The sequence below is a fragment of the Anomaloglossus baeobatrachus genome, chromosome 5 (assembly GCF_048569485.1).
Source record: "Anomaloglossus baeobatrachus isolate aAnoBae1 chromosome 5, aAnoBae1.hap1, whole genome shotgun sequence".
In the NCBI taxonomy this organism is placed as follows: domain Eukaryota; kingdom Metazoa; phylum Chordata; class Amphibia; order Anura; family Aromobatidae; genus Anomaloglossus; species Anomaloglossus baeobatrachus.
Window position 1 is genome coordinate 123,582,833 of NC_134357.1, and position 15,009 is coordinate 123,597,841.

General features: G+C 46.6%; 1 protein-coding gene across 5 annotated transcripts in view; it reads right to left on the reverse strand.

Moving 5' to 3' along the window:
• Window positions 1–10,800: 10,800 nt before the first annotated feature.
• USP54 (ubiquitin specific peptidase 54) overlaps window positions 10,801–15,009 on the reverse strand; it is a 183,206-nt gene continuing 178,997 nt past the window's right edge. For all 5 annotated transcript variants that reach the window (XM_075348835.1, XM_075348832.1, XM_075348834.1 and 2 more), the window contains one exon: window positions 10,801–12,751. In XM_075348835.1, the coding sequence (XP_075204950.1) occupies window positions 12,108–12,751 (644 nt within the window). In that variant the 3' untranslated portion in view covers window positions 10,801–12,107. The remainder of the gene's footprint in view (window positions 12,752–15,009) is intronic.

A 15,009-nucleotide genomic window follows, 5' to 3' on the forward strand; every position in this document is an offset into this window, starting at 1 on the left:
CTGATGGACGTAATTGCCACCGAGAATGTTACCTTCCAGGACAGAAGTGCAAGGGAGGATTCATTGAGGGGTTCAAAGGGAGACCTCTGGAGACCGTCCAGAACGAGGTTGAGGTCCCATGGTTCCAGTGGTCGTTTGTATGGGGGAACTAGATGGGAAACGCCCTGGTGGAAGGTCTTGACTTGCGGTTTTTGAGCCAGGCGGCATTGGTAGAAGATTGAGAGCGCTGAGACCTGCCCTTTAAGGGAACTGAGAGCCAACCCCGCTTGCAAGCCAGACTGTAGAAAGTCGAGAATTCTGGGGATGGCCAGAGGCATAGGCTGGACGTTAGTTGTCCTGCACCAAGAAAGGAAGATTTTCCACATACGGTGGTAAATGCGGGATGAAGCAGGCTTTCGGGCGCTGATCATGGTGGAAATAACCGTGGGGGAGAATCCCGCTCTTGTTAATACCCAGGTCTCAATGGCCATGCCGTCAGCTTCAGGGCTCTGGAGTTCTGATGGGAAATGGGCCCTTGGGTCAGCAAGTCTGGGATGTCTGGAAGGCGCCACGGTGCGTCTGAGCATTTGTACTAATTCGGCGTACCAGGCGCACCTTGGCCAGTCCGGTGCTATCAGTATCACCGGGACTGCCTCTGCCTTGATCTTCCTGATTACCCGCGGCAGCAGGGGTAGAGGTGGAAATATGTAAGGCAGGCGGAAGTGGTGCCAGGAGCAGACTAGAGCATCTGCGCCGATGGACTGCGGGTCGCGTGACCTGGCTATGAACGCGGGTACCTTTGAATTCAACCTTGAGGCCATTAGATCCACATCTGGTGTGCCCCAGCGAGTGCAGATATAGAAACATGTGTAGAAACACATCTGGGTGGAGAGACCATTCTCCGGCAGCCAGGCCTTGGCGACTTAGAAAGTCTGCTGCCCAGTTCTCTACCCCTGGTATGTGTACCGCTTATATCACTGATCCCGACGATTCGGCCCAGCTGAGGATCTTGTGGGCCTCGAGATAAGCAGCTTTGCTGCGGGTGCCCCCATGCCGATTGATATAGGCTACAGCTGTCGCATTGTCCGATTGGACTCGAATCTGACGACCCGCTAGCAGAGGGTAGAACTCTCTGAGCGCGAGGAAGATCGTGTGGAGTTCCAGTATGTTTATGGGTAAGAAAGACTCCTGGGGCGTCCAACGTCCTTGAGCAGTGTGGTGCCGGTACACTGCTCCCCAGCCTAGGAGGCTGGCGTCCGTGGTCAGGACCAGCCAGTTCACTGGGAGAAAAGATCTCCCCTTCGATAGGGATGAGGACCGAAGCCACCAGCGGAGTGCGTACCTGCCTGAAGGCGTCAGGTGAAGATGTCTGTCCAGGGAGAAGGGGCTCTTGTCCAAGGCCGCTAGAAGGGCTAGCTGCAGTGGGCGGAGGTGCAGTTGAGCAAAGGGTACTGCTTCCATAGCTGCCACCATCCTGCCGAGCACTTTCATGCTGAATCGAATGGAGCGAGATGGAGGACGTAGAAAGCAGCGTACTGCTCGTTGAACAGCGATCGCCTTGTCCTGAGGGAGAAGGATCAAGCCCCGACGGGTGTCCAGGGACATGTCCAGGAAGGTGATGGATCGTGATGGGCTCGGGGATGATTTGTCTAGATTCACTAGCCACCCTAAGCGGGATAGGGTGTCCACAGTGATCTGTACGCTGGTTGAGCAGTCGCGGAAGGAGGGGGCCTTGATGAGGAGGTTGTCCAAGTAAGGGAGAACGACTACTCCACTGGCGTCAAGGACGCTCATGGCGGCCGCCATGACTTTGGTGAAGACACTTGGTGCGGTGGCAAGGCCGAAGGGTAGAGCTACGAATTGAAAGTGGGAGTCCTGAATTGCGAAGCGGAGGAACTTTTGGTGATCTGGGGCGATGGGTATGTGCAGGTACGTGTCCTTGATGTCTATGGAGGCGAGGAATTCCCCTTCGACCATGGATGCAATAATGGACCTTAGGGACTCCATTCTGAATCTCCGTACGTGCACATGTTTGTTTAGGTGTTTGAGGTCCAGGATGGGTCGATCTGACCCATCCTTTTTGGGGACCACAAAGAGGTTGGAATAAAAACCCCCAAACTTCTCGTCGTCTGGGACAGGTATTATCACTCCTGCTGTTTGGAGCGAGTGGATTGCTGAGAAAAAAGCTTCGCGTCATTTTCGAGTCTTTGGGGGGTTTGAGAGAAAGAACCGACTCGGGGGTCGGGTCCGAAATTCTATGTGGTAACCGGAAGACACAAGGTCTCGCACCCATTTGTCGTCTGAGGTGGCAGCCCAGATGTGATGAAAGAGCCGCAGTCGACCTCCTACAATGAGTGTGTCTTCCGGGGCGCCGAAGGAGTCATGAGGGGGGAAAACGTCGTGGCAGAGTCTCCCTAGTCCTGGACTGTTTCGGTCTAGGCTGCCATGACGAAGTGGGTTTCGGGGAGAGCTGAGAAGGTCGGTCCCTGCGTAGTCCGCGGCTGGTAGCGGGGACAGCACGGGATGTTGACCAACCAAATGAGTTCTGAAAGGAGCGGAACGAGGACTGTGGATGTCTGGTGAAGGACGTCCTGGACTTCAGCTGGGGGAGGGAGGTACTCTTTCCTCCCGTGGCGTCAGAAATGAGCTTGTCCAGACGTTCGCCAAACAAATCGGTCTGGAAAAAAGGGAAGGCCCGTGAGAGACATCTTGGAGGCAGAGTCCGCTCGCCATTGTCGGAGCCAGAGAGCTCTACGGATGGCTATGGTATTTGAGGTGGCAAACGCTGCGCAGGTAGCAGCGTCCATGGAGGCCTGCATGAGGTACTCCGCCGCAGCGGCAATTTGAGCTGTTACCTCTGTGAAGGTATGAGTGAACTGGGATTCCTCAAGCGAAGTGTTAAGGGATTCTGCCCAGACCGAGATCGCCTTTGCGACCCACACAGCGGCAAAGGAGGGCGAGAGGGAGGAACCCGCAGCCTCAAAAGCAGAGCTGGCGAGGTGCTCCACCTGTCTGTCTGTCGGGTTCTTGATGGAGGAACCATCGGGTAAAGACAGGAGCATCTTTGTGGTAAGGCGGGAGACCGGGGGGGTCGACCGAGGGCGGATCGGCCCAGCCCTTAGGGGCAGGTGAGGAAAAAGGGTACCGGGACTCCATGAGTTTTCGGTTACCGAAGCGCCTGTCAGGCTTCTCCCTTTGCTTTGTGAGGATATCCTGAAACTCTGGGTGATCAGCAAAAACCTTTTGGGGTTTCCTTGCCCTCTTAAAGGAGACCGCATGGTCAGTGGTAGTGGATGGGGGATCCTCCAAATGCAGAGTTTGGTTGATTGCTGCTATAAGGGAGTCTATTGCAGTTTGATCATCTGAGGAGGCTGAAACCAAGGAATCCTCTTGGTATAAACAGCATTCTCCCTCCTCCAGCTCTTCAGAAGCCGTGGAGCGTGTGGGAGAGCCTGCCCTGTGTGCTCCCGAGGGAGAGCCCGCTGGAGACACCCGGCCGTGTGCTCTTTTCCTGATCCCTGCAACCGGTGAAGCATGTGCCCGGATTACCTCAGAAGGATCTTCCATAGGGGTATCCTCAGGCTGCGTTCCGTCCAGGGACCCAGAAGGGTGTGGAGGATGACATTGCATAGCCAGCACCAAGTTCTGTGACAGTTTTTCCATGGATTGGGACAGAAACTGTGCCCATTCCGGTGGGCTGGGAGCCCTAGGCTCTGGGCTGACGGTTGCGGCGGTGGTGGTAGGGGGGTCTTGGGGGGCTATAGGGGCATAGGACTCACAGAGAGAAGAGGTGTGTTTACGTGGTAGCTCAGCGTGGCAGGCAGTGCAGGCTGAATAATAGACTATGTGGCCCTTAGAACTCTTAGTGCCCTTAGAATTCTGCATGTTCCTAATAGGAGTATGCCAGGAGGGGGAGCAATGCTCAGCAGAGCTACAAGTGAAGCAAGCACCTCACCAGAATCAGCCGATGGCCCTATCCTCAGGAAGGATTAAGCTCTATGGAGATCTTCGCACGCTTTCCTGGGCTGGGGGGGAAGGGCTTATCGCGGCCGCGGGGCTTAGCGCTAAAAGAGCGCGAAGATGAAGTCAGCGTGCCCCCCGCTCCTCCCTCTCCCTCCAGTCAGCACACAGCTTGTCACTGGTGGTTATCAGCCGGCTTTTCTGCTAGAGCAAATAAACAGCGTGAGTCCCTGGGCCCTCCCCCTGCCACCAGGAAATTATCTGCAGGACTTTCTGCAAACAGAAGTGACTTCCCCCCTCCTCCAGCCAGCAAGCTAGAGAAAAGTTAACACTGTGTGTGCAGGATCCTTGGGGCTCTCCTCCTTGCACTCAGCAAGGGACTTTCTCATAAATACTGTAAATGTCCTGGGAGCCTTCCCTGCAGCGTCTTTTCTCCCTTTGTCTGGGAAACCAGTCAGGGGGATCTCACCTTCAAACACTGCTTTAGTCCAGGCAGTGAAAATAGCAGAGTCAGCTTGCTGTGTCCGGTCACACCGGTGCCATATTCAACTCAGAGCCTGCAAAGAGGGGCTGAGGAATTGGTGCCATATTCAACTCAGAGCCTGCAAAGAGGGGCTGAGGAATTGGGCTATAGGGGCACAGGCCTCTACCCTGGGCTTTGGAAAATCGGTGTCTGTGGAACCCGTCCAGGATCCAGCGTCGCAGGAGGGGGTACGTGGAGGCGACACTCCACGTTCCCGCCCGTTGATGGTAGTGGGAGATCGGTCCCAAAAGGAAACCGTCGCCCTCAAATAATAACAAACCTTGAAAGGAAGTGCCTCCTACAGACACTAAGCTAAAACTGGGGTTGCGTGGCCTGGCCAGGGGGTGTATACTGCAGAGGAGGAGCTATGCTTTTGCATCTACTTAGTGTCCTCCTATGGATAGGCAGCATAACACCCATGGTCCTGTGTCCCCCAATGAGGCGTCAGAGAAAGACAGTTTGCACTCTGATAATGCTAAAGTATGGAAACCATGAATGTGTGAACACGGACCTGCATTACTGCTAAGGAAAATCTAAGAAAAATGAGATATTTAGCATATATAAATGGCCATTTGTATATCTGCCCAGTTGCCCCTTCACGGCATATCTCGTAACTTCACGTAGGCTTCAGCATAGCATTAGGTACCCAGTTACGAGATATGCCGTGAAGGGGCAACTGGGCAGATATACAAATGGCCATTTATATATGCTAAATATCTCATTGATTATATAACAGTATCTTGAATATGTTTTGGTAAACCGCTAAAATGCCAAAACATGTGTCACTGTCCAAATATTTCTGGTCCTAACTGTAAATAAATACTCAACAAAAACTACTAGAACTAATTTACCAGTTTTTTCTTGTAATGGGGTTCCTGTTCACAGATGACCTTAGCATTGTATCTACATGCTTCTTGTGACCATTAACAGTACTTCATCAATCCAAAAGCTCCTCTTCTTTTTCTCCGGTGTTGCCATGTGTCCACATTAAATAGACTGTATTAGCATGGATATAACCTTAGCTAAAAAAAATGAGTCATGGTCTTCGACTCTTGATATCACGAGCCTTAAAGCAGTTTTCAGGAAAAAAAAATTCAAATTAAAAAACTTGACTGTCCCTTTAATGAACCCCCAAATCAGTTAACTTAATTTTCACCATTTTACTTCCCCTTCAGCCCGATGCCACATCTCTATGGCTTGTAATGGCTTCCTGCATTTCCTTTTTTGTTCTCTTTATTACATTTATTAGGAGGTGTAGCTGTATGTGTTCAATGCTCCTTTCACGCCACCCGCAATACCCCCTCCCACGCCACCAGCAATACCCCCTCCCATTCCACTTAGGAAGCACCACCCCAAGTCTCCTATACAGATAAATTACTGCTCAGCTCCTTGTTCCTAACCTCCATCCCACCTCATTTAGTATGTGCGATCATGACACTCTCCTGAAGTTAGTGTTACAGGTGCGCACACTGGCTCGCTTAGTGTAGTACAGGGGAGCAATGAGTCAAGCAATGTATTATACTACCAATCCAAACCACCAGTCCCATTCCTTCTGGCTAAAGTCACAAGCCGATATTATTTCTGTGTAAAGCCTGCAATGTGCTCCCTCTCTACCCCACCATGATAACTAGAGCTATTTCCGACCATTATGTGGCCTTCATGCTGCATTTATCAACACTTTACCACCTCAGAGAGCCTGTAAAAGGAGCAGGGCTTGAGAAAACCACACTCAAAAGTTGGTATCTTGGGGCAGTGTCTGGGAACAAGACTAAAATGTCCTGCATTTTAGATTTTTAATGATGGCAAGCATTCACAAAAAAGCAACTTCATTTGATATAGATAAATCAGCCTTTGTACTTAGAAATATTTGCCAGACAGCAATCCTATTTTCTACACAAGCTATGGTGAGAATTTGCTAGGCCAGAGGTGAGAAATGAATATTCCCGAGGGGCCACATTAGAGACCATGACTGGTGTGGAAGAACGAACCAATAAGCTGAAATTAATTTGGCTTAATATAACATATTACAATATTAATGTAAATTAATAATTGTATCACTTAATATGAGCAGATTAACTATGCTGACATTCCTCTATATACAGTATGAGCCCTCACATAGCCCATCTATATACCGTATGAGCCCCCACATAGCCCATTTATATACCGTATGAGCCCCCACATAGTCCCTCTATATACCGTAAATTATTTTACCCACGCAGCCTCCTACATACATGCAAACATTCCATATGAAAATAAAAACCACCACACTCCCCTTGCTGTACATCGGCCTCTGAAGCACCAACACTCTCCACATCATATGCTATGAGGTCCACTCATGGTGTCTGCTGTGCCTCACACTGATTGGTGGAAGACACAGCAAGGGTAACCTCCTCCACAGTGTTTACTGGTCTGCATCCTGTGGATGCAGATAACGGTGAAGTCGGAAAGTATGCGGGGGAGGGTGTATTGCGGTCCAATGTCTCGGTCTGCATGCCATAATGCAACAGCCAGAAGGCCGATATAGCTCGCGGGACGCACTTTGCCCAACCTTGTACTAGGATAAGTCACGATCAGGGGGGGCAAGTTTGGAATTTTCGATTCAACTTCAGGTTTTCAAATAGGAAGGTACATACACTTCAGACTGGTAAGAGAAGTTCAAAAGAAAACTATGGTGTGATTCACATTAATGTAACCTTATTTGTTCTTCTGTAATATTATAAAAGTGATTTTTCTCTGCACAGGCTGTGTAAAGGATAGCGTTATCCCAAGCAGAATGTTTTACGATCACCTTATTTCTTGTTACGGAGGCCTGCATGTCATCACAGTGTTCAACCAGCGCCAAACGTTTCATTACAGACAGTGCAGAAGCCAAACTTCTTCTCATCCCTGAAGATCACACATGGAAAATGAGGGTTTATCTGCCGTTGCTGGGCCACTCTTCCCACACATTCTAATTAACGGCCTGGATTGTCCTCATTGAGGAGTTGCAGCATCTTCATTTTGTAAAAGGAGCCAATAATGATTAGATAAACTTTGCACGGCGCAGCCAATACCAGACTATAGGTGTGGACAACAATGAATGAGGCCAAAATATGGATTGTTGTTATACATCAGTAGTGGTTGGTTTATTGGTAACAGATCCTGTTTCTCAGAATTTGGCAACTGCACTGTGGGTGATGGAGGGCCGGTTTACATGGAGGTGATTCAAATTCGTGTGTGAGAATACGTGTGCTTCATTCACCATATACAAGAAATTCTCTACTACTTTGATGTGTCACACACCTACCTTCCTAGAATTCCCTTTCAGTCCACAGGTTATATCCAAAATTGCATCATTTGAGAAAACATTTTTTCCCCCATTACATAAGCGTTTCCTGACTGAGTGGCATTTAATTTATAATATAAACATATGTATGCCGCATGTGTAATTTAAAAAGGGGCTAATCACCATTTGACTACTCAACACAATTTCTGGGTGGTAGCTTCTTCAACAAGAGATAGTCGGAATCAACAGAAAATCTGTGTTGCCGTCAAAACAACAAGCGGCTTTTCGTGGGTGATTTCATGCATCGAATTCATGCTAAAATAAACTTCAATTAAACTCTTGTGTAAACATATGGCAATACCACATACTGCCCAATGAAAAAATAATGTGTAGCTTGTAGGTGTTCATCCAGTTCACTATGTTCTGATCTTACATAACTACAAATAAAAAGTTACTCTGGCTTTTTTAAAACAAAGAAAAATGGTAGAAAATGCTGTAAAACCTAAAAGTTAAAAGGGGTTGTCGACTACTAAGACAACCCCTTCTCAGTGTTTCCCCCCTTGTAATATAATAAATATCTACTCACCTCTGATTCTGGCAATGTCTCTCCTGGGGCTCACGTGACATCGTTGTCAAATAATCCCTGCAGCCCATCAGCAGCCATTTTACTTCCTTTCAATTGACGTAACCGACATCCGAAAAAAGGAAGAACAGCGGGTCTCTCTCTCAGTTCCTCTGGATGTAGTATTTGTCCAAACGACAGGACAGTAAAATAGCTTCTGATTGAGTGCAAGCATTACGTGACTACAATGTCATGTGAGCCCCGGGAGAAACAGATTCAACACCAGTGGAACAACGCCAGCACCGAAGACTTTAAGTGTTATTATTTTACAAGGGTGAAACCTACTGATTGACAAGTTGTTGTCTTAGTACTGGCCAACCTTTTTAACACTACTTACTTTTTCTATTGCTTGACTAAGCGCTTATTCACATGACCGTTCAGTTTGTCCTGGTTAGTTTCTGTTTTTTTGCGGACCCACGGACAGAACCATCTTTTCAATGTCTTTTGTGTAGGATCGGATGGCACACGGAAGAACTTCCGTTTGCATCCGATGCTACAAAAAAAAAAAAAACACATCGGATGCCATATGTCCATTCCGTTATTATGGAACATGTCCTATTCTGTTCCGTAATTGCGGACCGTGACTCAATACAAGTCAATGGGTCCGCAAAATCACTACAAGCCGCACGGAAGCACTCTCCTGCACTCGTGACGTCAGCGCTGTCACTGCCTTTTATGCCCGCCGCGTTCTCACATCACGTCTCGCGGGCGGCCCGAGACTATCACTAGCGGTGACATCACACGCTCCTGCGATTATTCGCTGTGAACGCTGTGGACAATGGAAGTCAGTGACAGTGCTGACATCAGGAGTGCAGGAGATCGTCACAGCAGGTAATGCTCTCATCTAACCTCCTCACAGCAGCGCTCATCATCCCCTGCAGTGACCTGGGCTGACCTATTGATGTTAGCTCAGGTCACTGCACTGCTCTCCCAGCCAATGGGGAACATTCTGTTCCTCATTGACTGGGATAGTGAGTATTTTATGGATCGTCGTGGGACCCCCTTATCAGATTACGCCGCACCCGGATTTGATTGTTCTTTTCAAAAGAGGGAATGTTTTGGGCAGTGTTTTTTTTTCAAATAAAACTTTATCTATTTTTTTTTTTTTATTATTACTGACTGGGTTAGTGATGTCGGGTATCTGATAAGACGCCGTGACATCACTAACCCCAGAGCTTGATGCCAGGTGACATTACACATTTGGCATCAACCCCATATATTAATTACCCCGTTTGCCACCACACCAGGCAAATGGGATGAGTTGGGGCGAAGCGCCAGGATTGGCACAGCCAATGGATGCGCCACTTCTGGGGCAGCTGTGGCCTGCTATTTTTAGGCTGGAAAGTGTCAAATAACGGTGGACCTCCCTAGTCTGAGAATACCAGACCATAGCTGTCCGCTTTACCTTGGCTGGTGATTCAATTTAAGGGGGGACCAAACGTTTTTGGTTTTAAATTATTTATTTAATTTAAAATAACAGCGTGTGGTGCCCTCTGTTTTGGATTACCAGCCAAGGTGAAGCTGCCAGCTGTGGTTTGCAAGCTGCAGCCGTCTGCTTTACCCTAGCTGGCTACAAAAGATAGGGGGACAACACGTCGTTTTTCTTTTACTTAATTATTTATTTATTTTTTGGCTAAATACAAGGCTAAGCACCCTTTAGTGCCACATGAAAGTCACTAAAGGGTGCCAGCTTAGAATATTCAGGGAGGTGGGACATTATATATGTCTTTCTCATCTATTATCTATCTATCTATCTATCTATCTATCTATCTATCTATCTATCTATCTATCCCTCTATTCATTCAATCTATCCTTCTATCTCTCTGTCTCGATCTATCTTTATATCTACCCATCTATTCATCTTTCTAGCTGCTTCCGTTTTTTGCGGTCCGCAAAAAAAACGGAAGGCATACGGATAACACACGGATGCATCCGTGAAAAAAAACGTGCTGTTTTTTGTGGACCGCAAAAACGGAACGGTCATGTGAATGTAGCCTAATGCAAATGCTGTGGAAGTCCTCCTAGTCTTTATTTATATGCTGCTAGTATATGACCACTGCGTCCAATCTGTAGCCTTTACTGGCATCAGCGTTGAATCATGACGCTAATAGTGCAGCTCATGATCGCTAAAGAGTCTACACTGGATCCACAGCAGATAAAAGATGATTGGTATTTGCTAAACCCTTACTTGATACACCACATCTAATATTAAAAAGACTATGGGCATGATCTCTGGGCTGGAGTCACTTGCTTTGTAGACGATGCCACATTGCACACGCGAGCTCACCCGTATAGTGCACACAGTCATGATACAAGGCTGAACACACAGTCACAACCCATTTACCACAGTCATCTAATAGCCATAAGATTTTATTTTGGTCAGAGCTCATACTTTCAGACAAAAACACAAACATTTCCACGCAACAAAGGAAAAAAAAAACCCACGTCAGATTCATTTTTAATAGAACTATTTTATATATTTATTTGAAAAATACTTACAAAAGCAAATGTTTTGACACTAAAATATTTAATTTATCCTCTAGCTGTTAACATCAGTGGGTTTAAGCATGCAATGATAACAGTCGTCTGTTATGAACTTGCTACAATTACTGGAGAGAAGGAAAAAGGGGTGGGCAGGGCATTCTTCAATAACCGTGGCATTGCCCCCCCTCCTCTCCCACCTCCCTTACAGTAGTCAAGATTTGTGCTTAACTATCTGCATGGTTAATGCTGGGTTTGCTTTTCAACTAATACTTCCAGTCCCGTGACTGCACGCTGGTTTTTTTTGTATAGAGTGCCACTGGAAAACCAGCTGCCTGAGCGCAGAGTCTTTACAATAATTTTCCCTCTGCCAGTGGTTAACAAGTCCCCTTTCTGGCAGCAAAAGCTATTAAAGGTAAATTTAAGGGAGGACCGACTATACTATACACCCTGTAGAATTGCAGTGCATGGGTAAATAAAACGGATATGGTCCTTTGGTCGCAGAGATGCCAAAAGGAATCCAACACATAACAAAAAAAACGGTCTGCTTACTCTAAGTATCACCACTGCAACATATAACTATTGCTAACTGAAGCAGGGTCTGAAAGAGCAAAGGCAATGATTTCCAAAATACTTAGTGTGCTGCCACGATGGAGCTGAAAAACACACCAACGTGCTGCACTGAAAATTGGTGCAGTTTTCAAATTAATTGTTAATGTCCTTGTGGTTTAACAATGTTTATCTGAAAAGTTGTGTGGCCATTATCAATCAATTTGTAAGACGTACGTTGTCGTTCGGTCAGCTTGGTGTTGGCTTACCCTCAAGGTTTTACTCCCTACAGAGTAGCTGATAAAACACCCTGTACATATTAACGCTCACTTTTTAAGCATATTATTGCTAAACGAGCACCATACTGACAAGGTCGGAAATGAGCGGTTGTTCTCACGGTTTGTTAAGTGGAAGAATGATTTGTCAGCAATTCACACACCTGAAAGAGCGGTGAGCTTGGAGAGTATGGACGTCTGCTAGCTCTGATGTTACTTCATTGCAAAGCCCTCCTGCACCAGTTGGGCAATCTAAAATAGTAATTACGATTCCAAATCTTGACCAAACATCTAGCACAAAGGGACTTTCCACAGGCTTATAGGTGTTAAGACAAGACTGGCGATCACACTACGAACAAATAACCTTTGCGTTACAAGACTTGGATCAAAAGTGTAAGATGCAAATCTGGCAGCTTCTGTAGGCAGGCATTCTGGACAGCTATACACACACATTTACCTCCCATTTCTAGGTAAGGCAGATGTACCCCTCCAGCTGGTTGTACCAAACATGTCAGAGGCAGAAGAATAGGTCCGATGTGGGGAATATGCTGGATGCTGCCTCCATCCATTCATTTGAGGGGCACAACTGTTCTGTCTCCAGTCTTCCTCTGGTGGTATGTCTACTCTCCTAGGACCCTGCATTCTAGACTGTGGAGCAAAAACGTTTGCAAACACATCTCCTCTACCCATGGAAGAGCTACGTGGCATACTCAAGGTGCAGTACTCTGTAGATGGTGATGGTCTGCGGTCCATCTTATAGGCCTCATACCCCCTGTAATTCGATTCTTTCTGATAAAACTCATTTTGTCGTCTTCTGCCTGGTGAGCTCAATAAGCTAGAATTGACCATGTTTTGGTCGGATCCATTTGCCTGCACTGTGAGACCTGACCACTGGCGGTAGGTTGGAATAGTATGTTCCACAGCTCCTGGTTGTTGCCAAGATTCAGGTGAAGACCTCTGCGAGGAGTATAAATTGGAACCGATCTTGGATGCCCTTGGGAGACTTGCATAGCTTACTGCCATATCTGAGTGTTCGGTAACTCTGACACTTTCACTCCTGTCAGGCAAAGCCAAAAGCTTTTGGACAATTGGGTCTCCTGAAGTGAATAGAAAAAAAAAGGACATTCAGAGCCATTAATTTGACAGACTAAAATAGATTGCAATACTTATCTAATAAGGTAACAGACACAGTACACCAATCACCAACGGGTCACAATCATTTAAGCAGTAATATACATTTTGGCTATTTGGGAAGTGTTCTAAAATATTATATTAACACAGATTTATTAAAAATGAGTCTTCCTTTAGAGAAAATAAAAAGAACTATAACTATGAATCATGTCATTCTGCATTTCTCCTGTGGTTGTGCTGTAAGGAAATTGAACACTTGTCCAAATTGCTCCAGATCACAAGAGATAGCAGAGACTCCATACAGCAGGAAACTTTATGATCAACTACATCTGGAGAACTTTTCTAATAAACATGGGTTATTTAAAAAAAAAAAAAAAAAAAAAAGCAACCCCTCCCCCCACAGAACAGAGAAGTCCTTTATTGTTTAACAGTGACTGTACTTTGCTAAAATGATCCATAATAGGGTCACGTTTGTTGTATGGTTACATGGGACAGACACACCCAAGCAGATCTTAAATCCACAGCATGTCACGTTATGTTGTGAATTTAGTACTGTGGGATTTGCAGCAAAACTCATAAGATCAATGGCCAAAGGAACAGTAGACTGCGTTATTCTTTACTACATAGTTAGGGATACTTGGCTTTCAGGTGAAATTTCAGGATGACCCTAAAATGCCCTCTGACCTCTTCAGGTGAACTTAATGTGACCTTCTCTAAATCTTTGAATGCACATGTCCAACTGCTCAATGTTTCAAGACTTATAGCACAACTTGCTGTTCTCTCACAAGGAGCTTCATGGCAAAATTCTCAACAGATGTTTGATCCATGAATCGCCCAATAAATTTCGGAGAAATTTGGAAGAATAATCTAGGGTTTGCCGAAACGAGTCTCATCTAGACCTCTATATTCCAATTTTTCCCATTACTTTTTGGCAAAATTGATACCTGGTGTATGCAATTTTTGAACAAAATTTTGAATAAAATGTTAATTTTTAATCTTTTCCATCAAGTTCACTGGATTTTTCTTCCAAATTTCTTCTCATCCATGTGCAGTTGGCTTTTGTACTGATCAGTCGCTGAACTACAAGTAGAATAATCCCACCTGGTCTTCTCATCAAGCAGTAAGATGGCTATTTTTTCTTTTCCTCAAATTTCAGGGGTCAATTAGAATTTGTATTTAAAAACAGTCCTCCTCATCATGCTGTTCACATTCTGATATCATGAGACCAAGATGACATCTAACAATTAATCAACAGTACCTCGCCAATGGGAGGCTTCAAGCAGGATGTTCTCAGATGGAAGTGGTCACTAAGCATGGAGTGTCATCAGCAGGCTGTACACAGTTATAGATATAAAGAGACTGGAAGAGTCACAGAAAGGCATAGAAGTGGACGTCCTTTGGCCACATCCCACAGTGATGATCACTTCATTGTGAACAAAGCCCTTCAGAACCGGATGATGAATTCCACACACAGCGTCGGACTGGCTACCTGAGGAATCTCCAGTAATGCCAGGCCTTGCCGCGGTTACCTGCACTGAACTCCGGAGCTCTCACCTGAGCTCCGGAGTGCAGCCCGGACTGAACCGCAAGCGCCGAGTGATTGATTCCCCGGTGATTGTGGTTCAGTTCATGACCGCTGCAGACAGACCAGGCTGCACTCCAGAGCTGTCACCTGAGCTCCTGATTGCAGCCCGGCCTGTTTGCAACTGTCATGAACTGAACCGCAATCGCCAGGGAATCAATCATTTGGAGCTCGCGCTTCAGCCCTGCAAACCCAGAGTTCAGTCCAGGCTGCACTCCAGAGCTCAGGTGAGAGCTCCAGAGTTCAGTTCAGGTAACCGCGGCCAGGCCTGGTAATACTGGAGATTCTTCCAGTAACCAGTCAGACACTGGCCACACAACTCCAGGCACATTTAAGGGAGGTGACAGGCACTCAGACCACACTGATGTAAACTATTTTGAATTGGCTGACGTGACACTGTGTGCTAGACGACCTGCAAGGGTACCTGACCGCACCACCATGTATAAGTGTCACTATCTTGCTGGACAAGGGACCATTGGACCTCAGTGTTGTTCACTGATAAAAGTTGATTCATGCTGAGCAGAAATGATGGCTGCCAATGATATTGGAGACATTAAGGAGAGCGCTATGCATCAGCCACTGTTATCACCAGACGAGCCTTTGGTGGTGGTGGTACAGTGTGGGCAGGTGTGTCTAGCTAAT